Source organism: Cladophialophora immunda, assembly GCF_000835495.1.
Source record: "Cladophialophora immunda strain CBS 83496 unplaced genomic scaffold supercont1.3, whole genome shotgun sequence".
Lineage (NCBI taxonomy): Eukaryota > Fungi > Ascomycota > Eurotiomycetes > Chaetothyriales > Herpotrichiellaceae > Cladophialophora > Cladophialophora immunda.
The window spans coordinates 18,018-42,727 of NW_015622543.1; the positions used below are offsets into that span (position 1 = coordinate 18,018).

Genomic DNA, 24,710 nt, shown 5'->3' on the forward strand with positions numbered 1-24,710 from the left:
CCGCACAAGTTATTCCGACTACGGGTGGAGTATTGGCCAAGCCACTCATAAATAATCTATAGCTGCCTTTGTGGCTTTGCCTGAGATGCCCGCACCTATTGTGACCATTGCGTTTTCACTGCATTCGTTGATTGAGTTTCTAGTGCACTGCGAACTTAGACCGAGCACGAAGCTTCTTACCGAAGATGTAGATGGCCGTAGTTCCAAAAATCCCGGCACAACTCAAGCCACCAAGAAGGGATACGCCCCGATGAACACCCAGGTTAATGAAGAGTGGTCTCGCAAAGACGACTGCCCCGCCAGCAATACCCGACCTCCATATCGAGTTTCCTGCGAAGAGAGACGCCGCGTACTGAGGATACGAGAAGGGGATGTAGATAAAGAGCGACTGCATCGTGAAGTAGTGACCGATCGTAAAGATACCCACGCCAAGAAGCGGTACAGACCAGTGGATATTCGAGTCGGAAGTCCAAGTGAACGTAAATAGTCCGACCGGTAGTAGGAATGAACCCACAATTGCAGGGACGAGGCGGTGTTCTTGCTCTCGCAGGCCGTTTTTGATGTTGTCGGGCACCATATAGAAGTAGAGATACGATGAATAAGCCATAATAGCGACGGTGACACCAATTAAGCATGAAACGAATGCTAAACCGGTTTGACCAAGATCGAAGCCGTAGAACGGCGGGAAGACCAGCGGAAAGACTTCGAAGAAGGTGTAGAAAACGCCGTAGAAGTAGCCGGTGTACAAATTGACGAAGAATATTGAAGGATCCTTAAACATAATCTCCATCGGTCGGATCAGTGCATCGGTGAGTATTTTTGAGGCCTTCATGTGGCGTTGATCGATCTCGCTCTGAGACTGTAGCCTTGTATCGCCTGTTAAATTGCGCAATCGGCGTGCTCGTCGTAGCAGGATGTTCTGCGATGATGTCTCCGGCATAAGAACCAGGAGAATCACTAGGACTGGTGATGCCATCCAAACAACCTCCCACATTGGCCATCTCCAACCTTTGGCCATGGCAGCGAAGCCGCCGATAATCGGGCCAATGGCTGGCCCGCCCCAGGCTGAGAATACCCACCACAGCAAGCCGTAGGGGATGTAGATCAAGGTAAACATGTCGCCTATTGTCGCGCCTCCATTGGCTAAGGCAGGACTTCCGAAGAAACCCAGCCAGAATCGCAAAACTAGAAGTCCGCCGAAGCTATTTACCACAGGAGGTCCGAAAGACAGTGCCCAGAAAACAAGGAACGTCAGCCAGTAAACCGGGTTCCTTCCGATGATCGGGATTTCGGTCAATGGAGAGAATAACAGATCTCCGATGCCGTATGCTAGTACATAGAGCCCGAGCCCGAGTGAGGTTGCAACTGGACTGACTCCGAAATGTAGAACCAGCCCAGGCTCCGAAGCAGCGAAGATGGGACCGGCGCAATAGACTGTGAATGTGTAAAGAGCGAGAATGAAGACGACGGAGCATTTCTTGAAAGTCGACCAGTTCTGTGGATTTGCTGGGTCGTCGGTGGTGTACCAATCCACGAGAATTAGGTTGTCAGCCGTTGTCTGGGGAACAATTGGGATTGAATTGGTCCGCTCAATAGCAATTGTCATCTCAGCTCGCAATCGTTCGTTACTGTAGGGTGCGGTGTGGGTGGTGCTTGCGGTTATAGTCCTTCCCAACATCTCCATATCGCGGTCTTCATGTTCGTGTGGTCGTGGTCGAGAAGTGAGATCGTTGGCTAGTACAGCTGTATGCTCATTTTCAGACTCTGAACCCTCCTTATCTTTGAATCCGGGCTCCTTGTCAGCCTTGAGCAGCGCGATGTACTGTGGCGGCAGCTCGAAGCCAGGTTCCTCTTCGGGGTAGCTGAACAACTTCCCTCGAGAGAGGAAACGGAACATCTGCCCCAGAGGGGCCTCTCTGATCATTTCGCGCATATCTTTTCTCAGTTCACAACAAAACCTGGCAACGGGGCCAATTTTCTGCTTCAGGTGGTGCGATGGTGCGATGGTGTTGGATGCTGCCACACGAGAGCAGTCAAGTGACTTCCTTATCAGTAGAAGTAGAGAAGATAGAATGCTTTGGTCTCGAGAAAGGATCTGGTTGTTGTTGAGACGAAGAGTTATCCGTAAAGCTTCATTGAAGACCTGTTCACTTATTAAATAAGTCTACAAGCTGATTCATTCCGGGTTAAGTTACCAATTCGGGTCCTTTCGAACTCAACGCACCTCATGACTAAGCCTTGCACGTAATATGTCATCTATAAGTCAGTAGGAAGCCAGGAAGATGAGTCCTGCACAGCACTGTTGAAGGGGGAATACCGATGTAGCGGGACACAATAGCAGATGAAGAACGACAAAGCGCAAAGGTGTGTAGTAAAACGATACGACCCATCGTTGATAATCAGCCTGGTTGGGTATCCACCAAGGTGTCAACTAGAATATCCGAGGATTGTGTCGAAGTCGAGGGCCACATTACGATATCCTCTTGCGGTCGAAAAATCTGAATGACAGGGTTTTCGAGATCGAGCGATATTGAAACTGGAGGAACATGCGGGTGCGGACCAGGGTGTAGGGCTAAGCCGCGGACCAGGGTAAGCAGTAGGGTGCGGACCAGGATGTCTTTGTGCTTATCATCCACGCTAAATAGCTTGACAAGTAGGCAATAAGCCAATGGTGAAGCTAGGCGAGCGGGATTGTGGTTAGAGGACAGCGGTAAGAGGTGGAGAGATATCTCGGCTCAGTCTGGTGTTCGGCACATATCCACCGATCCAAAGCCAGTTTTCTTGAGTCTACATGTTTGACCCAATTCACTCCTTCTCACCACCTCTTCAACCTTCGTTACCCTTCGCTTGCCTCTCTAGGCTTTCATTGCCGTTGGCAGCATACGTAGCGACTCATTTCTAATAGACTTTCGTCATGACAGATAACCATTCTATTCCAGACTTTGCGAACCTTCTGTTGTGAGACCCATATTACACGTACATCCGGGTCACTTGAATGAGCCTCGCGCAACCATCCCATTCCTGTTTCGAACCCTCCAACCCTACTGTTCACTGAGAACTTCACAACCAGTCGGTACCTCTGCAGGCTGTGGCACCAATAATCAGAAACGGGTTTGCGGACAAGGCATTATTGTCCGCCCATCCTCCGCCTGGCGCGATGAATGCCTGTGCTTCTTGCAAGTATGGGAAGCGGAAATGTAACAAAGCTCGACCATCATGCTCCAATTGTCTTCGGTGCGTTCTCAGGTCTAAACGAGCTGGAGGTTCCCTGCAGAGGTTTTTTTTTGGACTAATTCCGAGCCAGCCTGAGGAGAACCTGCATTTACACGGAAGATTTCGTCCAGTCGCATTTTACTACTCCCCTGACTAGTAGTCATCCTCAGTCTTTGCTGCGCAGTCCTCCCTCTTCTGCACCATTGTCCCAAATCAGCCTTGCCAACCAAGAAAACCCACGGCAGTCCATGTTAGCTCTGGCGATGCAAATAATTGGCTCGCTCGAAGTAAGGTATCCTCCTCATCAAATCTGGCCCCATTTAATTCTTCCTTGACGGCGGAACCCCCGGCTGTACTGTTTTCCTATATGTCTCTGTGACTGGCGAGTCGCTAGGCTGTATCAACGCTGGCTCTGACATGCATCCAGACCATGCAAGCAATCTCGGCCAATTTCTTCACTGGCACTCACCAGCGAATCTCTGCACTATCCAAAATCAGATTCTACCGAAATTTCCCATCCCTGAGCACCTTACCAGCTGCAGACTTCGCAACACTATGCCTAAGTATTCTTCTTGTTCAGCAGCTGCCCTCAGGGAAGGCAACGCAAGTGCAATCGTCGCTCTACTCTAGCGTCAAGAATTTCATCACCATCCTAGAAGCTTCGGGTGAAATTTCTCTTGATCTTGCGCATAGCAGAGTCTTGGTTGCCTTCTACGAGATGGGCCACGGTCTTCACACTGCAGCGTATGTGTCGGTGGCAGCGACTGCGCGATTAGCCCGTTCTCTTGGTCTTCACAGAAAGCCGTGGCGCTCCCTGAACCCCGAATCTGACAATCTATTATCGGAAGAGCAGAAGCGGACATGGTGGGCTATAAGTAACATGGACAGATTTATCAATCTATGCTCCGGAGATGCCTTGTTCGTAACTGGTGACTCGGAGCAATCGGATCCTCTACCGATCGAAGACTTATTGTGGGCAGAGGGCTCAGATCTGGCTGATCTCAGCAGGTCCGTCACTACACCTCCAACCCTCGACACACCATTCAACACCAGGGTAGGCCAGATGGCCCGGGAGTGCCAAATATCTCATCTCGCGGGACGGGTGATTCGCCACGTTTTTGAGCCAATTTCAGATCGTGACTTCAATATGGAAGAAGGGCTCCAGCTCGAACGCACCTTGACAGCCTATCTACCTCTTCTTGCCAATGAAGAGCTCGAGATAGGCAAGTATTGCGGAGCATTTGGGGTATGCAATAGGTTTGTGCATTGCGTAGCATTCCGAAAGCAAATCAGTAACGCATCTGACCCTCTCAGCGCTCTTTTCATCCTCTACGAATCCATGCTAAGCCGCTATGACGGTGACTCTTCCGACAGAAACCGAGTCCTGCAAGCAATCAAAGAAACGTCATGGCGCGCTCTCAAATTTGCTGAAGCAACTCACGCAGATCGATTCGAGAACTATCCTATCGAAACACAGTCACCGTATCTCATTTATTCTCTATACCAAGCGGCAGTCGTACAATATCGGCTGTGGGTACAGGAATGTGATCCCGTCTACCAACGAAACCTTGAATCCCTCAAAGACATACTGAACGCTTTCACCAAAAGATGGATGATAACATGTGAGTCAATCAGCGCCCAAGAGATTAGCTCAAGTTGTGGTGATCTTGTTACCTGACCGCTACAGACCAATATCTCGAAATTCTCGATGGACTTGATGAAAGCTGGCCGCCCATCGCGCTACCTTTCCAAGGGCTTTTCATCAGTTCAGGAAGACCAAGAGTTTCATCTTGAGGTGGCATCCGCCTTGCGCATGCATTCAACTGGGTCAATATTATCCTATTGCGCACCAAACGCGCCGCATCTAGGGCATTATATATATACATCCGAGCCACTGATGTGATGATCTACCTTGGGCAGAGTCAGTCTTCTTCCGTTTCTCACACACGGCCACGTAAACTAGTGACTCTAAATACTCACCTGTTTGGTACCTTCATTAACCCGGTTCGGGTCTCCCCTGGATATATTCGTGCGACTAATGAATCAAGCCATGCGCAAAATAACCGGTCTGGTCATTCCATTTTGGTATACACACATACACTATGCGGACCAGGGTTCCTTCCTTTTGCTCTCAATAAACCATTGACTTGTCAACAGCTGCTGACATCCCCTGCAGCACTTCAACATTTGTCGTCAGCACGGTTTGTCATTCGGCTGTGAAAACAACCTTCCTCCAAATATAGTTTGTGATCTAATGGCGGTGCCAACCTCCCTACCAGAACATTGCTCCGTCGAATGAATAGATTGGAATTTGTGGTGGTGGGTTATGCGTACACGCCATTACTTCTCGGCTCCTAATCATGTTTCAAAACGGATTGAGTTGCGGCAGCAAAAAATGCATTTGTCACCACGGTGATGGGCGGTTGTGCACCCGTCCATCTTCGTTCATGGCGTGACGATGTGATCCGTGTGGACGCCCAGAAGCTGGCAGAGAAATCCAGAAGGATAAAAGACTAAGCAACCGACACCGATTACACTGGTATCGACATCAGCGCTTCGATCGCCTGTGTTGATTGATCCATAATCGATTAACAGCATCTTCAACAGCCGACAATGCGTCCTCCTTACCCCGCCCCTGTCACCGAGTGGCATAACGATACCTACGACGCCATATCTCCAACGCGACCAGAACTATCTCAGGCTGGCAAAGTTGTTGTTGTCACAGGCGCTGGCTCGGGCATCGGGCGAGAAGTCGTTGCAGCTTTTGCTCAGGCCGGGGCCAGTACCATCCATATCCTCGGCCGCACCACATCGACGCTTGAAGAGACGAAACAGATTGTTAAAAAGCAGAATCCCAAAACTACCGTTGTAGTCCATGTTGCAGACATCGTGGATCAGGTAGCTATGACGGTCGCTGCCGACAATATCGGCTCTTGGGATGTCATCGTTGCAAATGCTGGATACATTCCCAGCCCGGAGACTATCCAGAACGGCAATGCGGACGAGTGGTGGAAAACGTTTGAGGTACACGTTCCATTGCTTTTCCAAGTCACAAGGCTGTATTACTAACACGACCATCTCCTAGATCAACGTGAGGGGCAATTACATCCTAGCTCGCACTTTGCTACCGCACAAAAAGAGCGGTGGCACAATCGTGGCCTACTCAAGTGGCTTTGGATTCCTCCCCCCAGGACTCCCATTCCTTGCGAAGAACTCAGCATACTCGACATCGAAGATGGGAACAGCTCGCTTTTACGAGTTCTTGGCCGTGGAACATCCAGATCTGAATGTCTTTATCGTGCAGCCTGGGGTCATTAAAACTGCTCTGTACGAGAAAGGCGAATTGCATCTTGACAATACCATAGACACTAGTAAGTCCCTTAAGTTCTTCAAAGTAGCCATTCTCCGTTTCGGCAAGCTAACGTTGTCACGGTTCAACTTCCCGCCCATTTCACTCTGTGGCTGACGACCCTGGAAGCAAAGCCACTCTCTGGCCGCATTCTATTTGCGAACTGGGACGTTGAGCAGTTGAAATCTATGGTAATACCCCGACTTCAGACCAATCCAGTATATCTGACAACCACTCTGGGAGGGTTTCCATTTATTGGTTGAATACTTCCTGGATATCATTCTATAGCTATCTCAACATAGTCATCTCCAATGTCAAGAATATAGAGACATGCTCGACTTGACTTGCTGTATAGAAGGTTTTACGTAGAGTTCGAGCCAGTGACCAAATTTGATTTCCAACCTAGAGCGCATCACTTTGTCAGGATATGGTAACCCTGTCTCTGTATGATGATTGATCAACTTTCTGGACGAAATTTGATCCTTTGTCAAGAATATGACCGGTAAGACTTCCAAGGTGGGAGATAGACCCTCGCTGCTCGTGTGATATGCCCTCGTACCACTTTCCCCGGTTACGGCGCCAACAATCACCTCGGGAATAGTTTATTGAATGGCTATATGGATGGGTGGTGGATTGGTCAGCATCGAGGCTTCGAAGTATGGGAACTTCAGAGGCAGTCGAGTGCTGCAAGCTCGCCTTCACTTCGCTTGTGACTCTGATTAATGAATCAAGCGGACTAGCCAGAAATCGCGGGGCACTAGTTGCTACCCTTGTCCGCCTCGCGTCCGCACTGTCCAATGGCAATGCTCCGGGGTACCTGAGGTTTCTCCTCGGCGAGGATGTTACATCATATCTCTTACAAATCTGGCATACAAGTAAAGAACTAATCGACTCCCCCTATTCCTCGCTGAGTGCATATCGCCTTTTCGGGTGTATGACAACAGACAATATTCTACCCAATGCACGACCCTGAAATTCTGGCAGTGGCGGTGGCGCGTTTCAGTAGTATATATGGCAAACCTTGGCAGGTGTGCTCTTTGAAGATTCGAGCGCTCAGAGGTATCATAGAACATCTTATATTCAGAAATCAACGATATTGTTATGGCCGGACAGGAAGCTGAGAGAGCTCAACACCCACATATAGCACCAACGCAGACTGGAGCAGGGCAATGCTCTGGTGTCCCCCCAACCGCTACTACTCAAGCTCCTACTCCAGCATCGACGTTTCTCAAAGAAGCACAAGTAGCGACACCACCGCCTCCAAATGGGGGTCTTAAGGCATGGACCCAAGTGCTGGGTGCACACTTTCTCTTTTTCAATTCATGGTGAGTCAATCGAATCCCAGTGCACATAGGGATTGAGGTCGTGCCCATCGAGTTCGTCAACTTACATTTGATTTCTAGGGGCATTGTAAACGCCTTCGGCGTTTATCAAACCTACTACCAAACCGCCATCCTAGCCGACTACAATGCGTCCGATATCTCCTGGATTGGCACATTTCAGGCATTCCTGCTGGTATCTTTCAGTTTGGTGGCAGGACCGATCTTCGATCGAGGCTATTTCCGCATCCTGCTCATCGTTGGCATGTTCCTTACCGTCTTTGGCATTATGATGAACAGCATCTCGAATAGATATTGGCAGGTATTTCTCTCACAGGGTTTGTGCGTCGGTCTGGGCACAGGGTGTCTGTTCCTGCCCAGCGTGGCAATCGTGGCCACATACTTCACAACAAAACGGGCACTGGCCATTGGTTTCGTCGCATCAGGAGGAAGCATCGGCAGCCTGATTTATCCGATCGTCTTCCACTGCCTGGAACCTCGTATCGGCTTCCCATGGGCGACAAGAGTGCTCGGATTCATTGCCTTGGGAACTCTTACCGTTAGCATTCTTGTGCTAAGGACACGGCTACCTGCACCAACTAAGATGCGGGCGATACTCGACCCCCAAGCCTTCAAGAATGTTCCTTTTATTCTCTTCAGCAACGGTCTCTTCCTCGCGTTCGCAGGCCTATACGTCCCGATATTCTACATCATCTTCTTCGCCGAGGTCCGCGTCCACGTGAACACAGATCTCTCCTTCTATATGCTTCCCATCCTCAATGCTGCATCAGTCTTCGGTCGAATTATCCCTGGCTTATTGGCTGACAAGTATGGCTCACTTGAACTCCTCGTGGTCTGCACTATCGCGTCAGCCATTATCGGATATGTCGGGATAGTCATCAAGTCTCTCGGCAGCTTGATTGTCTACTCAATCATATATGGCTTCCTCTCTGGCGCGGTTGTCTCGCTGCCCTCAGCTGTGGTTGCTACGCTGGCACCAAGTATGCAGCTGATAGGAACATGGATGGGAATGTCTTTCTTTTTCGCGGCCCTGGGGATTCTTATTGGAAATCCAATAGCAGGGAGCATCATCGATGTGGAGAAGAATCATTTCGGAGGCGGGTTCGTATTCTCGGGGACTCTAGTCACGGCAGCGGCCGTGTTATTTGTGCTAACGAAGGGATGGAAGCACGCTCAGAAGTGGAGAGAGATGAAGTACTCAGAGGAGGCTGCCATACTCAAATCTGACAGCTAACGAGCTGTGGATCAAAATGTCTTTGGGTTGCGGTTGCTGTCGTTGCTCGATGTGTCTCTGGATTTCGCTCGCTTCTGGCCATCACTCCTGCTGAGCTTTCAAAGTTTGATAGCAACACGGACGTGATATTGGACGTAGCATCAGAATCAATCCATAGGTACTGCGATATATTGTCTTTTGTTCATCAGACCAAGATACCTAACAGGCTACGAGGATCCGGAAACCATGTCCTCTATAAATGTTCACTCAAATTCCACTACCTCCTTTTCAGCATCCGTCCGCATCTTCTGCCCCAGATTGAAATACTGGGAACAAATAGGAACTGAATGTTCCCAGGCGTAACATCTTGCACAGGGTTTGTGTGTCATTTTCTTACTTCTTGCGGCCCTCGGAAACCATATCCTGTCCCTATTTAAAATATGACATTATATGACCCACGCCAACCATTACTCACCTACAGTTGTGCCCGCTCCTGCCTCGCTGTCGAGAGAGGCGCAGATTTCGTGCTTCCTCTTGGCTGTGATTAGCTCTTCGTTGCTCTCTATCAGTTTTGCTCTCTATCAGTTGCCACCCATGGCTCGGGATTAACTCATTCTCTCATGCACAATGAGTAGGCGAGCTTCAGGTCCGTACAGGCTATATTACATTATATATTTTGGCTATAACCATACAGACCAGTACCATGAGGCCAAATATAGTGCAAATAACTATCGAAATCGTCGCTGCAAAGACTTTCCGGAGTTAGGTTACTGTTGTTGTACTACTTCTCGTCGACCGTATCTCCAGCTTCTTCGGCTTTCGCCTTGGCGTTGTCTCCTCCTTGGTACTCTCATTCTGCTTCACGCCTGTCTGGGATTGCTGGTCGGACTGTGTGGAATGCTTAGACCTAATTTCCAACTTCGGAGGCTTCCTTCGTGGTTTCTCCTCAATCTTTTCCTTGCTCTCTTCTCTCCCTGAATCCGATGCTGCTGTGCTTGCTGCCGCCTGGTTGACTTCCGACATATTTTTTTGGTTTACCTCCTGTTCCAAGGCCTCGACCACCTTTTCAGGATCAGCGTCCTCAAACTTTTCCTCTTTCTCACCTAGCTTTATCCATGGCCCATGTATAGCACCAACGCCGCTTCCAATCAACATACCCAATCCGGTGGTTGGAACTGCTGCGATAGCACCTAGTACCGTGCCCACGCCGGCGCCAATACCCAGTCCAGTAGCGGCACCGATTCCTCCTCCAAACCCGAAGCCTTGCCATGTACCACTTTGCATTCGTCTTGCCATCTTGCTATGTCCATGAGCTTCCACTTCCTTGTCAAACGCCTCCTTCAGTAGTTTCTCGCGTTGTTTGGAATCAGTAAGCGCCATTGCCCTAGATTTCAGGTCGTTGGCTGTGGACTGAGCTTTTTGAGCCTTCTGAAGACTCTCGATGGTTTTGACCATTTCATCTCTGCTCGTCACTTTGACATCGCCATTATTCGGTGTAGCATCGTCGCTGCCACTCTCATTCTTGCCGCCGACAAGCATAGATTTCATTACATCCATCGTCGATGTGGAGGGGCACCAGCGCAGAACGGTTGTGGATTTACTGCTCGATTTGGTCCTAATGTTCAAGACATGTCGTACAGAGCTCCCGTCGACTGGCAGGGTCTGTTTATAATTGAAATGATCGTGAAGAACACAGGGGATGAAAGTTGGCACCTTGCTGGGCGTTGTACGAGATGTGGTTGTCGACGTCATTGTTACTCTCAACCCTTGGCTGTGCCTGGTAACGGCTACCGAATCAACGCTCAGAACCCTGGGCATTACGTCAGAGGCAGCTTTAATGGCATTTTGATTGTCACCCGGCAAAGATGGAGCTTTCATTGAAACTCCTCGACCTTCTATCAAACATACCGCCATATTCGTGGCAGAATCAATTTTATTTTCAAGTAGATTTTAATGCTGGCGAGAGGTCATCCATGCCAACATATTCGTTGTCGTAGAGGCAGGAGTAAACTTGGACACCCTTTTAAAATCGCGCTGGGCAAAACAGCAGCAACAGCCGCCGAATCTAATGGAAAAATATAGTAAAATACCGAGCCAACAGGATGACGAACATCAAGAGCTTGGAGACGAGGGGATCTTTGCTCATATTCGCTCATATGTCATGATTGGCAACGGCGCTACATAGGCACTGCTCACAGCCTGAAGATCACAAAATATCACAATCATCACCACGAACCACTAGTCGAGCATGACTCCTTCTCAACGTTTGCGTCGAAAATAGTATTACTTTCGGGACGACCGCCCACTACTGGGCATTATCCATCAAGATGCCAGCCAAAGAAGGGGATCTGGAAAGCGGTCTCGATGAGATTCTCCCAAACAACATCCCAAGCGAGAGCCGTGAGTCCAACTTGGTTAAACACACCAGCTTATCATGCATGCATGATATGGAGTCCTGTCCGCAATCGTTCCATGCGGGGCCTGATGGGCTCGGATAACCTGGCCACGTTGGTGAAAATGATGGCACTGGAGTTGACATGATTCACGAGTCAGCACTCAGCCATGACTTGGAGAAGGCGTGGAGTAGTAGTAGTGCTGATCCGATCCGATGCGGAATACCTGTGGTGGTCAGCTTGGAGCAGCGAGTCAACTGAAGCTTGCCCTCTCAGAGGAGACTCACGTTGGACTTCCTTTGACCTCTTTGCCGATAAGTGAATTTGCCTTCTCTGCGTCGTGGTCGCACATTGTGATAGCTCCCACCTCAAATAAGCGACTATTCATTGTGCACAGTAACCGATCCGTTCGGAGACTTCTTCTCCTCGTCGGCTTTGAAATACCATGAAATTTGCTGGTCATTCTGCACTGTGTTTGGAACGGGGAGATCTGACTCGACCATCCTTTTCCGCAACGTAGCCAAGAATTGCGACTCAGTCCCTCCAATGTCAACAAGCACTCTCTCTAGAAGATGGAGTGCCTGCCTTGAGTCCATCAGCAGGTCTCGCGTCCCAGTGGATCGAGGTGCGCAGAGGAGGACGTCCAACAAAGAGTCTGCGATGCGGAATACTTTTAGTTCCTGCAAGACGTTAAATTCTGAGGAAAAATGACTTTCGAGACCACTAACCATGCCATATCCATGAGGCTGAATTGATTTCCAAGACGCGCTCTCAAGCACGGAGAGCATATCGCGCGCAATCGTCGTTGGGAGTAGTGCTGAGAAGGCCTGATCCTGGGCATGACATGATACCACAAAGTGGGCTATTGTGTACTGCCACAACATTATACGGATCCAATTCCGGGTGGCTAATATGTCCACCCTCTGTGACTCGTCCAGATCTTCGGTAAGTGGATGACGGCTGAGATCATGCTGCAGGACCGATATTTTGTCCTTCGGACTGCGTGGAATTGCAGGAGTCATTGACGAGGGGATGGATTCGAGGATATCGCCATCAAGAAAGGTGAATAATCGTATCAGAGCAATAAACGCTGGCAGGGGAGCGCCGTCATATCCTTTAATGGGATCGACACTAGGAAACTCGTTGATCGGCTTCAATGTAGTTGGCAGGCCATTCTGGACGCAATATGTTCTACATCTTTGTCAGTCGTGAAGCTTATGAAGCGCATTGCACTCACCTTTCGGAAATAAACAAGATCCAGTACACGCGCAATCTCAATTGGCGTTCTCGGAAGTCTAAGCCAGCATAACTGTTAAGCTGATGTAACTTGAGGCCATGGGCATATGTTAGGGTTTCTCGAAGATAGAATCCGGCCGTGCGGAGTTTGTCAGCATTTGCAAAATAGATATGGAGGAAGAACGAAGTCAGAAGAGACGACATCGAGTACTGTTCTTGATACTCAAAAAGCCGTCTGAGCCTCTGAGCTTCCGCCACCAACTCAGAGGAAGAGTAAGTGAGAGATCCAATATGCTCGGGCAGCCGTAGTTGAGCAATGACAGCTGCGCACAGAGCTGCAGCAAGTGAGTACGACTCGTAGTCGCTTCGATTGTTCCTTAAGGCGGTGACAAGTTCGTCATATGAGACGACCGGCCACACTGAGTATAAGCGAACACGGTAAACCTCCAGAAAGCGGTGATAAATATGCATAGGAATGCCAGAGGGGCGTGTTGGTGAAATACGATGTTCGACTGCGGACTCCAGTGCAGATTCTTCAGGCGGAGTGGGAAGGGATTGCTGATCGCCACTTGCTTTCAACATCCTTTGGAATTCCTCGATTTTCATGTTGGTGCCTGGTCTGGGACCTTTTGGACCTCTTTTCCTGCGTACCCGCAGGAACGTGCATGATACAGATCGATGCTTGCACTCAAAACATGGTGACCCTCCCGAGCATCGCACGCGTCTCAGAGCGCACCCGTCGCAAGGCTGCGACGTCCGCATCTCTGGAGTGGACTCAGAGGACCTGGGAGTTGAACTGAACGTATCTTGAACACGCGGGACGCCGACCTCCAGACTGGGTTGTCATCAGTAGGACAGCGTTTCGTCGCTGAAGCAGGGTTGACAATTCGATCGATCCACCGATTCGGCGTCGAAGAAGTACTTCCGCTTGAGATCGAGATACCAGTCATTCAATGTTAAGAACATGAAGTTACTCGTTGTTGTGTAGGTGCTTTGTCTAGCAATATTAACTGGAAGGTCAGCTGATTAGTCACTTGAGCGGAGAAAAGGGAATTCCCGGATAGAGTTTCCTTATACCATTTGGTTTGGACGCAAACCGCAACGCAAACGGCAAGGAAAGGCGAAGTCTTGTTCGTGAGCTGAGATCTCGTAAACCCGCCTTGGCAATCAGCGCAGGCGTTCTCAAATGTCACTGTCGGTGCCATTGCACCACATCTTGTCAAAGGCCTCAGGTCTTTTACGCAAAAGCAAGCGACCCTCTACCAGGTCGCAGAGGATAAAAAAGCCTCCATTCCTCCTTTTCTGGACAGCTTTTCCCATGACATGGCCTCCATCGTCTTACGACGAGACTCGGACAATTCATCCCTATAAAACCACTTTGGAATATCGTCCGCGTCCCAGACGGACCACTACGCTCAAGCAGTTCCAGCGACCTCCTCGCTTGTCACAACAAGATCATGTCGCTCTCTTTGGCATTGACTTTCGAAGAACAGCTGACACACCTGTCGACCTCTGCTGGTTGTGCGTTCGACGAGGCCAGCCGGAATACTCCAGGCACTCGGATCCAGCTCGCTTCAACCTTACCATCGCTTCCAGCACTCATTGACGTTTGTTCAAGAGCATCAGGGGTACTCTTGAGTAGCGGTCCTAAGGAACAACTGGCACTGGCTTGCTTTCATAGCAGAAACTGTCTTATCAGTTACCGCGCCACACATCAGGGGGTAAATACGCCGGGCTCTTTGATCCGTACAATCCGGTGCATATCAGAACTCGAGATCAAGGTACCGAAATCGATGAAGGAGAGCAAACAGAGTCTGTGGTGGTGGGACGTGAGCCCTAGAAGCTAAAACTTCCGTTTTGAAATAACGTTCTTGAAAGACAATGGCGAAGGATCGAGTCAGCGAGCGAACAATTTCAAAGGGAATGAAGACCGCAAACTGCGGTAGTGTAACGAGATGTCCTTGGCTGCGTTTCTCCTCGTCGCTGCGTCTCCCCCACCATGAGATAAATGTTAAAGAGTACCTACGTGCGCAGTGTGAGCACTCAGCCTTTCTGTTCCCACTACCCTCGTCTTGACATAGGAGGACAGAGAGACACCAGAGGGTCCTTTGTGCAATAACCAAGTTTTTGAAATTTATGATTGAGCACAGCAACGAGGGCAGGGTCAGACGTGATTCAGAAACATTCCGGGCCGATGTGCTCCCCAGTCATTGAAATGGATGAGTCTCGAGAAACGAAAAATCATCTGTCGAGGGTTTTTGGCTGCACGATCTTTTTGACGCTTCAGTTTTCCTCCAAGATACCCTTGTTTCGCCGAGGACAGGCGGTCCTGAAAGAGAAGCGTGGTTCGTGAGGATTCAATGAAGTAGATTTCACCAAGTCTCGCAAGAAGCACGCAGACAGCGCACAAGCGTAGCTCTGCCAAAAGTAGTGCCATGCATGACGAAAACTTGTCTGCATCGCGCAGAGAGTTCATCATATTTGAATATTTTGCGTCACGCACATTCCTTCGTCGTTGACCATAATTTCCAGTGTACAGAGTGAGAATGACGGACGTTCAGAAATGCCATATTTGCAGACATAAAGACACCATGGGGGTAGTCCGTCAATATCGTTCTCGGTCAAGGGCGTGTATCTGGCGATTCGTAAATATTTGCCCGCGAGCGCTCACACACACCCTTACTGACCCCAGCTTGTCGGAAAACCACTCCGTACGGATTGAGAGATCGAGGCTAAAAACAACGGAAAACCTCAGCTTGGGAGTGCCCGCCCACTAACCACGATGCTTCGATTTCTCTCGCTGCGTTACTCCCGAGCTATGCGGGGACGAGACAGAACCGCGTCGAGGGCGGGTTCGAGAAGGAGAACGAGCGATGGAGATGGGAGATTGGCGGTGGGGAAGGCGACAAAGTCCTTTGATCGCGGTTCGGCTAGGCGTCGCTCCCCCAAAACTTAACGATCACAGCAAACGGCCCTATTGCGCAGACTTACGCAAAGACAAACTGATGTCGGGATGGCTGGGCTCCCAACAGGCTTCGTTTGAATGATACCACTTGTCAGGATCAATTGTGCTGTGGCTACCCACTGCCTTTCGAGGTTGCTGCCTGGGAACATTGTTGTGCATGGCATGCCTCTCCTTCTCATTGATTGCCTCGAGCTTCACCTCTAATTTAACCAGCCGTCGAAAGCGGAGAAGAATGGGCATTGTGAGGTGGACCGCTGGTGGGGTTATTTTTGTTATTCTTAGGTAACTCGAAAGAATGAGACGCCAGGGGCGGCAGCTCAGTGCCTGGGGCGTAAATTGGGTACTCACGAGATGCTGATGGCTCGGAGCTTGGGGCTGAAAGGCTGCAATTTGTCGAAAGCCAAAATACATCAAGCAAATGAAGGCGCATCTTGTTTCCTGGCGTTATAACAGCTACAAGTACCAGCACAGAATACAAAGGGCGTTCATATGTGCATCTCTGTATGTACTCGGTATTGAAGTTCAGCTCATGCTATCAACCGTCACGAAATACAGGCAAACGAGGGGGCAAACTCTTTCTTCCAGAAATGAAGCATGGTCGATGTTTTGGCATCCTATTTCATACAATAAATTGGTGGGAGGGAAGGATGAATTCAACACAAGCGAATGTAGGGGTATCGGCCCCAATAATAATAATATCTCATTACCTCCGCGTTAGCAGTCAGCGTTCTGGCCTGAAACGAATTTTGTAGGGAGAACAAAAGGAATGAATTATTTTGTCGTGACAAAGGGATGAATGGAGGAGCCTAACAGAGTAATCCGCCTTGTCAATCAATAACATCCATATTGAGTGGTCCAGCTTTCAACCCAATTCCTAACATGGCCAATATACAGCTTGAGAGCAGAAAAGAAGGTTGGAGGAAGCTTTCTCGTGCAACAAACCCCCAACATTGTAAATGTAGCCCGAGGTGTTGGAACGGTTGTCCTCGTGGTCGAAGAGTTTGACACCAGCGTTGCTCGTACTGGGACCGAAAAGCTACGCACCACAACGGCAGCCGAGACGGTGAGGATCTACATGGCATGCATCACTTCGACGTTGTAGCACGTGTTACTGCGCCTTTCTCGGCCTCGTAAAAACGGTTGCTCGACATTCAGGCCACATATCCGACCACCCATTCCCTCGGGCTCCAAGAAGAGGCCTCGCTCTCAATTTCTCCTGCTCGATCCTCCTGAATCCTGACCTCAGCGTCGCCTCGACCTCCCCTGTTTCGCATCCAGGTCTTTCGTTTCTTCAAACTCCTATAGCTCCACCCCCGAGAAATGGCGCCCTCAAGCAATTGGTGGGCGTCGCACCCCGGCCCAAAGCTCAAAAATTAAACACAGCTTGCAATTTCCACCGGCGCAAACACTGGCGAATTCTGGAGCTTCGCGCAATCCACCCACAATGGCGCCTTGCCGTTTCGGTCGCTAAGCTACCCCTGACACCATGCTTTTCTCGACAACCACCATCCGCCGGTTTGCACAAGCGTCGCCTTATTGTCTTCAACGGCGTAGAAACGCTTGCAACGCTCGCGATCCCCTAGCCGTTTGGCGTGATGTGGCTGATACTTAAGCCCGTATTCAAAGATTGGCATCTCGCTCCAAGCCCCATGGTTGCAAGGTGACCAGAAGATCCTCATCGCTTGCGACCGCTCTTTGCGCCAACAGACATCCAGCTGGCTCCCCACTATACTAAACTGAGACAATTCTGCCCCAGCTCACGATGCCCGATGGCATAGGAGGCAATCATCCTGGCGGCGGGAGCCCACAACCCATGGCTTCGCGGCAGGCCGATCAGGTTGGCCAATCTTCGATGGGAAGGTGAAAAAGACCCAAACGGGGCCAGAGGTAGAGTGATATACAACCCCTACCCGCGCCTCAGTTTGTTTCTCTTCTTCTCCTTCTATCTCGCACGCATCATATTCCTTCAAGTCACTCCTTTGTGCGGGCAAATCTGCCTGCGTCCGTTCGTTCAATTATGCGTTCTTTTCCTCTTTTCTTCACCGCTGCTGCGGCTGGTCTCGCAAGTGCTTCCACCTGGGAGTCCGATGTCACCGTCACGGCCACCTCTACGCGAACTCACACAATCTGCCCGGTAACGCAGGTCCTCACATGCGACGCTTCGGGTCCCACGGATGTGGGAGCGGGTAATGGCTGGCACCCTGGCCATGGAGACAACGGTGCCGAGGATGCCTGGGCCTCACTCTGGGATGCGCAGAAGTCGAAATATGGTATCGGAAGCGACTGGAACACCGCGACCGCTACCGGTGGCCGTCCTGACAATGGATGGGGAAATGGTGGTCATGGTGGCCATGGTTCCACGCCATCCACCACAGAGGGCTCAGGTCCTTCGTCCACTGGAAGCGGTGGTTCTGGTTCAGGACCAAGCAGTTCTGGCTCCGGAGGCTCTGGATCGGGCCCGAGCAGCAGCTACAGCTACAGCTATACCTCGCCGACTACCAGCGGTGGTTATGTCCCGACCTCGTCTTCCACCCCTACCACTACGGCAAGCTCTGGCGCCTGTCCGACTTATACCCCAGTTAAAAACGCTACGGATGACTACTGCAACTCGGCCTCTGATCGCTCTGTCTGGTGCGACAACAAGGATATTAACAGCGATTACTACAGTGACTACCAGACCGGCGTCACTCGTAAATACACGTTGACAATCACCAACACCACATTGGTGTTTGACGGCACGGGTCCTAAGCTCGCTCTTGCGATTAACGGCCAAGTACCTGGCCCCGTGATTGAGGCCAACTGGGGTGATATGGTCGAGGTCACCGTGATCAACCAACTGCAAGACAACAGCACGTCGATTCACTGGCATGGTATCCGTCAGCTCAACACCAACGATCAAGACGGTGTTCCTGGTGTTACCGAATGTGGTATTGCTGGAAACGGTGGCAGCCGCACATACACATGGCTTGCAAGCTCCTACGGCACTTCTTGGTACCACAGCCATACCTTCGCTCAATACGGCGACGGTATCCGTGGTCCCATCGTCATCCACGGCCCTGCAACATCCGACTACGACTACGACATGGGTACAGTTATGATTGATGACACGTGAGTTATTTGCTATTGTTCAGCGAGCTCAGCCACTGATTGTTCGCAGTTTCCCCATCACCGCAGCTGCCATGGCATCTCGTATTGCGCACGTCGGACCGGGTGGCTCCTTCAACACCCTCTTCAACGGCATGAACAAGAATCCTGATGGGACTGCTCCTGGTGGAACTCCTTTCTCGTGGGGTGTCAAGCCTTGCAAGAAGCACTTGTTCCGTATTATCAACAGGTTTGTATTCTCTCGCTAGCACAGGAATTTCGACTAAAACATTTCACAGCTCCGCCCAAAACAGCTACATCGTTGGTTTCGACAATCACACAATGACTGTCATTGCTGCTGATTTTGTACCCATCGTGCCCTACACTACCACAACCCTCAACATTGCGACTGGCCAGCGATTCGATGTGATTGTCCAGATGGACCAAGCACCCAGCAGCTACTATGTTCGTGCAGTCATTCAAACCGGATGCCCCTCAGGTGGTGCCAACTCTGGCCTGGGAACTGCTAATGCAATCATCAACTACGAAAATGCTACTCCAGTCACCCCAGTCATCTCGACCTCCATCACCAATGTCACTGCCAACATCTGCCAAGATGAGCCTCTTGCTTCCCTGGTACCTTACCTTGAGAAGCCTGCTGGCACTGTAACCGCATTCCAGGGCTCCGCATCCACCATCCCTGCTGGCTCCGTGACCTCAGTTGCAACCAATGATGACGGAACTGTCTTCCAATGGTACATCAACAATGCGGTCATCAACGTTAACTACAGCCAACCTACTCTCCAGACTTTGGCTCAGGGTTCAAACAACAGCCTGATCAGCAATCCTGTTGTTCTCAGCCAGGCTAACCAATGGGTCTACTTTGTCATCCAGAACCAGTTCTTTGCGTCTCATCCCATGCACGTCCACGGTCACGATGTCTCCATTCTCGGCACTGGTACTGGCACTTTCACCTCCGACCTCGTGAGCTCTCTCAACTTTGACAACCCAATGCGTCGTGACACAGTCATGCTGCAGGGCTCTCCGGGTCCTGGTTTCCCTGCTGGTTACACCGTCATTGGTTTTGAGACCGACAACCCCGGCGCGTGGCTCATGCACTGCCACATTTCCTGGCACGTTGATGGCGGTCTTGCTCTTCAATTCCTTGAACGACCTGATGACATTCCAGCCAAACAATATGTTGACCAGGCATTCGAAGATGAGTGCTCTGCCCTGGCTGCCTACCAGGATTCCAACCCTCAAGGCGCCAAGTTGACTGGCCAATCCGGTCTGAAGGCCCGTGGATACTCGGATGAGTTGGACATTGAGATCTTCCGCCCCGATGCGAAGATTGACATCAACAAGTACCGCAAGCGATATTCCCACCGTCGCCTTCATTAAGTGGCTAAGATCCAGGTCGAACGGCATTTGCACGCAGCAGCAGCGGTGAAGTAAATAATGGGAGGATTCTGGTAATGCACACTCATGTACCCTAGCATAGTTTTTGCCTATCTTTCGTCATGTCCAATTCTGTTCATTGTAGGAACTGGAGCCCTCTTTCAAATATGGTGATGAGTGCAGCTCCATCGCCGTCCTTTTCAAGCATGATGTCGGGAGTTCTCTGAATACGATGCACAATCTATCCCCCAATTCCGCGTGCTGCAGATTCTTCCGCCAGGGCACATGATCTTCCCGCTGGATCGCATTTGTATACATGTTGCCTCCGTTTCCCCAACTTTTATGCTGTCCCCAATAACCTTGACCCTTTTTCATCTCCATTGTGGTGCCGCTCTCCACCTTACCAACTCTTGTGCTCAGAATGTGGAGGCTCTCCACATTGCATGGGGAAATACGACCAGTCCCACGCGGCCCATCTTCAGATTCCAATGCCTCTGCACTATACATGGGCGCACCAATGAGGGGTTGCTATCAGGAGTGAACATGGGGTCTCAATTTTGGCCTTGAAGACGCTCCAACTCTCATGTTCGCAAGAAGGTCTCCTTCCAAGTATGTTGGCTTCTCGATTGTCCTGGAATCAATGCATCTTTGGACAGCTTGACACGCGGGTTTGGAAGAGGGCTTTGTCACACTTGAAAAAGATGCAAGCATCAATGCATCTTTGGACAGTTTGACACACGGGTTTGGAAGAGGGCTTTGTCACACTTGAAGAAGAGGCAAGCCATCATGGCCGGCAGCCATTTGCTAAGCTCAGTACGGTTCGAGAACGTCTCACTCGTCAAAACCGTGCTGGCCAGCTGTATCGCTTTTCCCATGTTATTCATTATCGGCTTCTACCTATGGGTCACTCCGAGCACACTGAAGGATTCGCGGCGGAAACACCTTCCCCCTGGTCCTCGCGGTCTGCCTTTCTTGGGGAATTTTTTTGAAATGTCAAGGGCTGAAACGTTTCGATTTCAGGCACAAAAGTGGGCTAAACAGTATGGTGAGATTTTTTACACCAAGATGGGAGGAGCTGATTATATCTACCTGTCATCTCCCACGGCTGTCAAAGACTTGATGGACAAGAAGTCTGGCATATACTCCTCACGACCACCCGCGCCGCTTGCTAGCGATGTGGCATCCGCTGGTCGACGACAATTGTTCATGCCATACGGGCCCAAATACCGTGTTGTGCGAAAAATTGCCCATCAGCTCCTCAACATAACTGTTTCCACCAGCTACCAGCCCATTCAAGATCTCGAATCCAAGCAACTAATGTACGATATACTCCACGACCCACAACACTTCTATGATCACAACCGACGCTACTCATCAAGTGTGATTCTGACTGTGGCTTATGGACATCGGATGGCGGATTGGGACAATCCACTGGTGAAGAAGATTTACAGCGTGGTCAACAACCTACAGCAGTTTTCTGCACCGGGTGCTTTCCTAGTCGACACTTGGCCCTCGCTACGATATTTTCCTCAATGGATGTTTGGTAACTGGAGGAAGTTTGGCGAGAAATGTTTCGCCCATGATTCGGTCGTCTATCTCAAGCTTTGGGGAGATCTGAAGAAAGAAGTTGACGAAGGCAAAGCTAAACCAAGCTTTGCGAAGGATTTCTATCTGAGCAACCCGGAGAAACTTGGGCTGGATCAACTCCAAGCAGCCTATCAAACTGGTGGTCTGGTCGAAGCCGGTTCTGAAACAACATCGGCATTCTTGAACTCCTGGATCTTGGCAATGACACTGAATCCTCATATTATGAAAAAGGCTCAGGAAGAGGTCGATCGAGTGGTGGGAGAAGATAGACTGCCTACGTGGGAGGATGAGACAAATCTACCCTATCTCAGAGCTATGATCAAGGAATTGCTTCGCACTCGTCCGCCCAACAAATTTGGCATGCAGCATTACACAACGGAGGATGACTGGTACGACGGTTACTTTATCCCAAAAGAGACAGTGGTTGTGTTGAACTGGTGGTAAGTGTCTTCAGCGTCTGGAAGCTTAATCTCTTCCTGACATACATATAGGGCAATAAACTATGACCCATCTCGTTGGGACAGGCCCAATGAGTTTATGCCAGAGCGCTTCCTCGGATACGATCTCCCGGCGGCCTCCTACATAAACATTGCAGATCCCAACCAGCGCGACCACTTCTCCTATGGAGCAGGAAGGCGAGTATGTCCAGGTGTACATGTGGCAGAAAAGTCACTATTTTTGAATATTTCTCGTGTCTTATGGGCGTTCAACATCTCAAAGAAAATTGACAAAGATGGGATTGTGATTGAGCCAAACACTGCAATGGTTCCCGGCTGGATGACGATCCCACAACCATTTGAATGCGACATTACGGTGAGGTCCGAAAAGAAAGCGGCATTGATCAATCACGTTTGGGCGGAGACCAAAAAGTCTCTTGATGGTAAATAGGTGTTACCTTCCCGACCCTGCAATGCATTCAAAGACGTCCAGCATGCAGTAATGACATGGCTGGATATGTAGCCTAGGAAGTATTTGACAATCATTTGGGGTTCTCGAACAAGATACAAGATTGCTGTAGCTATTACTGTTCCCTATAGTGCAGCTTCAGTCAAAATGCCTCGACGGAAAAGCTGGATATCGACAAGCAGTAGCTACGTCAAGAATCAATTATGCCCTCCTCACTCATTCTGAGTTGCGATTGTGATTGGCTCGCTGCAACGTCGAGCATGGGTGCGGCTGTGGATACCAATCGGCAAGTCAGCAAACTTGCCAAGGTTGGATAAATTACGTCTGAGCAAAGCGACATTAGTGCAAGCCTGGGTCAGCGAGCGAGGTTGGTCGCGTCAGTTGTCTGCCTTCGACTTGATGAATTTAATAGTCGCTGTCTCTCTCTTTCTTCCCGTTATTCTGCTCTACAAGGAAAAATCGACAATTCAAGCGCATCACACAGTGAAACTCCGCCCTTAGACTCTCTTCGCCCTCTCCATCACTATCGCTTTCAGCTCTCCATCATGCCTGCAACGACCGCAGAGACACTCTCCCTTGTGAGCAGACAAGTCTCGGTTGCTCCACTAGTTCTCCTATCAGCTGCAGATCACTACGGTCGCTCGGCCAAAGGAACTCGAAAACGAGTAGTGGGTGTTCTACTTGGTCAAAACGACGGCAAGAATGTCCGAGTGTCAAACAGCTTCGCTGGTGCGTTGGCGAGTGTTCTCGTATACAAATCTTCACTGACAGATGACAGTGCCCTTTGAGGAGGACGAGAAAGACCCCTCCGTCTGGTTTCTGGACCATAACTACGTCGAGTCAATGCGGGAAATGTTCAAAAAGGTCAACGCGCGAGAAAAATTGATCGGGTGGTACCATTCCGGCCCCAAGTTGCGAGCCTCTGATCTCCAGATCAACGAACTGTTCAAGAAATACACACCAAATCCGCTCCTTGTCATCATCGATGTTCAACCGAAGGAAGTTGGCGTACCCACGGACGCATATTTTGCAATTGAAGAGATCAAGGACGATGGAACAACAACGACCAAGACATTTGTGCATACCCCCTCCATCATTGAAGCAGAAGAGGCAGAGGAGATCGGCGTGGAACATCTGCTCAGAGACATTCGCGATGTCGCAGTCGGCACCCTCTCCTCTCGAATCACCCAACAGCTGCAGTCTCTCCAAGGTCTCCATCTACGGTTACGGGACATCAGCGCCTACCTTGAAAAAGTTCTTGATGGCGAACTGCCCATCAACCATGCCATCCTCGGCAATTTGCAAGACATTTTTAATCTCCTCCCTAACTTGACCACTCCTCCCGCCTCCCGACCGAATGGCAAGAACCAAATCGAGAACAGCGAGCTAGCCCGCGCCATGAGCATCAAAACCAATGATCAGCTGATGACCATCTACCTCAGTTCGCTAGTCCGTGCAATCACCGCCTTTCATGACCTCATTGACAACAAGAACCAGAATCGACAGCAGCAAGAAGAAAAGTACGCAAAGAAGGATGAGGCTGAAAAGAAGGAAGGTGAGAAGGAGAAGGACGAGAAAAAGTCGGGCCCTAATGGGGCGGTAAACGGAGACAAGAAGGACGCCGAAGAGAATGGCAGCGGAAAGGGAAAGGGCAAGAAGAAGAGCTAGACAACGAGATATCCGAGACTTTTCGCATGGAGCATGGCGTTTCGATCGACATGCTCGGCTTTAGAGCATGCTTTTGCTGCCGAGCACGAGCAATGTATATTATCATGAAGACTTGAGATCAGTGTTTGGGCGATTGAGGCGGCTGCGATCATCTGTCACCATGGCGCTGAAGCCGCGGGTTTTCGACATCAGGATCCGCCTCTCTGGGAGAGGCATCAAACACAACAGTGTCTGATTTCTTCGTCCCGCAAGATATGCTCACAACCCGACGCTCCAATAAAGCCCCGCTTCTCAAGATGTGCAGTGTCATCTTCATACTACTTCTCGTGAAGAACAGACATATCGTGTCTCCCTGGGC

General features: G+C 50.1%; 8 protein-coding genes across 8 annotated transcripts; 5 read left to right on the forward strand and 3 right to left on the reverse strand.

Moving 5' to 3' along the window:
* Positions 1-139: 139 nt before the first annotated feature.
* Positions 140-1,933, reverse strand: PV07_04624 (uncharacterized protein; the record flags this gene model as incomplete). The annotated part of the gene is made up of 1 exon (XM_016391447.1): positions 140-1,933. The coding sequence occupies one exon, from the start codon at positions 1,931-1,933 to the stop codon at positions 140-142; it is 1,794 nt and encodes a 597-aa protein (XP_016248966.1).
* A 1,710-nt stretch (positions 1,934-3,643) lies between these two features.
* PV07_04625 (uncharacterized protein) lies at positions 3,644-5,007 on the forward strand (the record flags this gene model as incomplete). The annotated part of the gene is made up of 3 exons (XM_016391448.1): positions 3,644-4,470; positions 4,528-4,835; positions 4,901-5,007. The coding sequence occupies 3 exons, from the start codon at positions 3,644-3,646 to the stop codon at positions 5,005-5,007; spliced, it is 1,242 nt and encodes a 413-aa protein (XP_016248967.1).
* An 819-nt stretch (positions 5,008-5,826) lies between these two features.
* On the forward strand, positions 5,827-6,825 carry PV07_04626 (uncharacterized protein; the record flags this gene model as incomplete). Its single annotated transcript, XM_016391449.1, has 3 exons — positions 5,827-6,237; positions 6,299-6,584; positions 6,632-6,825. The coding sequence occupies 3 exons, from the start codon at positions 5,827-5,829 to the stop codon at positions 6,823-6,825; spliced, it is 891 nt and encodes a 296-aa protein (XP_016248968.1).
* Positions 6,826-7,663: 838 nt separating this feature from the next.
* On the forward strand, positions 7,664-9,136 carry PV07_04627 (uncharacterized protein; the record flags this gene model as incomplete). Its single annotated transcript, XM_016391450.1, has 2 exons — positions 7,664-7,887; positions 7,966-9,136. 2 exons carry the CDS (start codon positions 7,664-7,666, stop codon positions 9,134-9,136), a joined length of 1,395 nt encoding a protein of 464 aa, XP_016248969.1.
* Positions 9,137-9,813: 677 nt separating this feature from the next.
* Positions 9,814-10,839, reverse strand: PV07_04628 (uncharacterized protein). The gene has a single exon (XM_016391451.1). It carries the CDS (start codon positions 10,670-10,672, stop codon positions 9,878-9,880), a length of 795 nt encoding a protein of 264 aa, XP_016248970.1. The 5' UTR covers positions 10,673-10,839; the 3' UTR covers positions 9,814-9,877.
* A 528-nt stretch (positions 10,840-11,367) lies between these two features.
* Positions 11,368-13,483, reverse strand: PV07_04629 (uncharacterized protein). Its single transcript, XM_016391452.1, has 4 exons — positions 12,746-13,483; positions 12,237-12,699; positions 11,796-12,188; positions 11,368-11,734 (listed from the first exon to the last, which is right to left on the reverse strand). The coding sequence occupies exons 1-3, from the start codon at positions 13,348-13,350 to the stop codon at positions 11,889-11,891; spliced, it is 1,368 nt and encodes a 455-aa protein (XP_016248971.1). The 5' UTR covers positions 13,351-13,483; the 3' UTR covers positions 11,368-11,734; positions 11,796-11,888.
* A 4,026-nt stretch (positions 13,484-17,509) lies between these two features.
* On the forward strand, positions 17,510-20,541 carry PV07_04630 (uncharacterized protein). The gene is made up of 3 exons (XM_016391453.1): positions 17,510-18,817; positions 18,867-19,043; positions 19,093-20,541. Exons 1-3 carry the CDS (start codon positions 17,727-17,729, stop codon positions 20,192-20,194), a joined length of 2,370 nt encoding a protein of 789 aa, XP_016248972.1. The 5' UTR covers positions 17,510-17,726; the 3' UTR covers positions 20,195-20,541.
* A 2,526-nt stretch (positions 20,542-23,067) lies between these two features.
* On the forward strand, positions 23,068-24,707 carry PV07_04631 (26S proteasome regulatory subunit rpn-8). Its single transcript, XM_016391454.1, has 2 exons — positions 23,068-23,413; positions 23,463-24,707. Exons 1-2 carry the CDS (start codon positions 23,230-23,232, stop codon positions 24,350-24,352), a joined length of 1,074 nt encoding a protein of 357 aa, XP_016248973.1. The 5' UTR covers positions 23,068-23,229; the 3' UTR covers positions 24,353-24,707.
* The last annotated feature ends 3 nt before the right edge of the window (positions 24,708-24,710 follow it).

Excerpts from the sequence above, each read along its gene's own strand:
- PV07_04628 (XM_016391451.1), bottom strand. The coding sequence starts at position 10,672 with ATGGATGTAATGAAATCTATGCTTGTCGGCGGCAAGAATGAGAGTGGC.
- PV07_04629 (XM_016391452.1), bottom strand. The coding sequence starts at position 13,350 with ATGAAAATCGAGGAATTCCAAAGGATGTTGAAAGCAAGTGGCGATCAG. Across the intron at positions 12,700-12,745 it reads ATCTTGTTTATTTCCGAAAG|AACATATTGCGTCCAGAATG; the intron begins GTGAGTGCAATG and ends ACAAAGATGTAG. Across the intron at positions 12,189-12,236 it reads AGCCTCATGGATATGGCATG|GAACTAAAAGTATTCCGCAT; the intron begins GTTAGTGGTCTC and ends AACGTCTTGCAG.
- PV07_04630 (XM_016391453.1), top strand. The coding sequence starts at position 17,727 with ATGCGTTCTTTTCCTCTTTTCTTCACCGCTGCTGCGGCTGGTCTCGCA. Across the intron at positions 18,818-18,866 it reads ACAGTTATGATTGATGACAC|TTTCCCCATCACCGCAGCTG; the intron begins GTGAGTTATTTG and ends GATTGTTCGCAG. Across the intron at positions 19,044-19,092 it reads TTGTTCCGTATTATCAACAG|CTCCGCCCAAAACAGCTACA; the intron begins GTTTGTATTCTC and ends AACATTTCACAG.
- PV07_04631 (XM_016391454.1), top strand. The coding sequence starts at position 23,230 with ATGCCTGCAACGACCGCAGAGACACTCTCCCTTGTGAGCAGACAAGTC. Across the intron at positions 23,414-23,462 it reads AGTGTCAAACAGCTTCGCTG|TGCCCTTTGAGGAGGACGAG; the intron begins GTGCGTTGGCGA and ends GACAGATGACAG.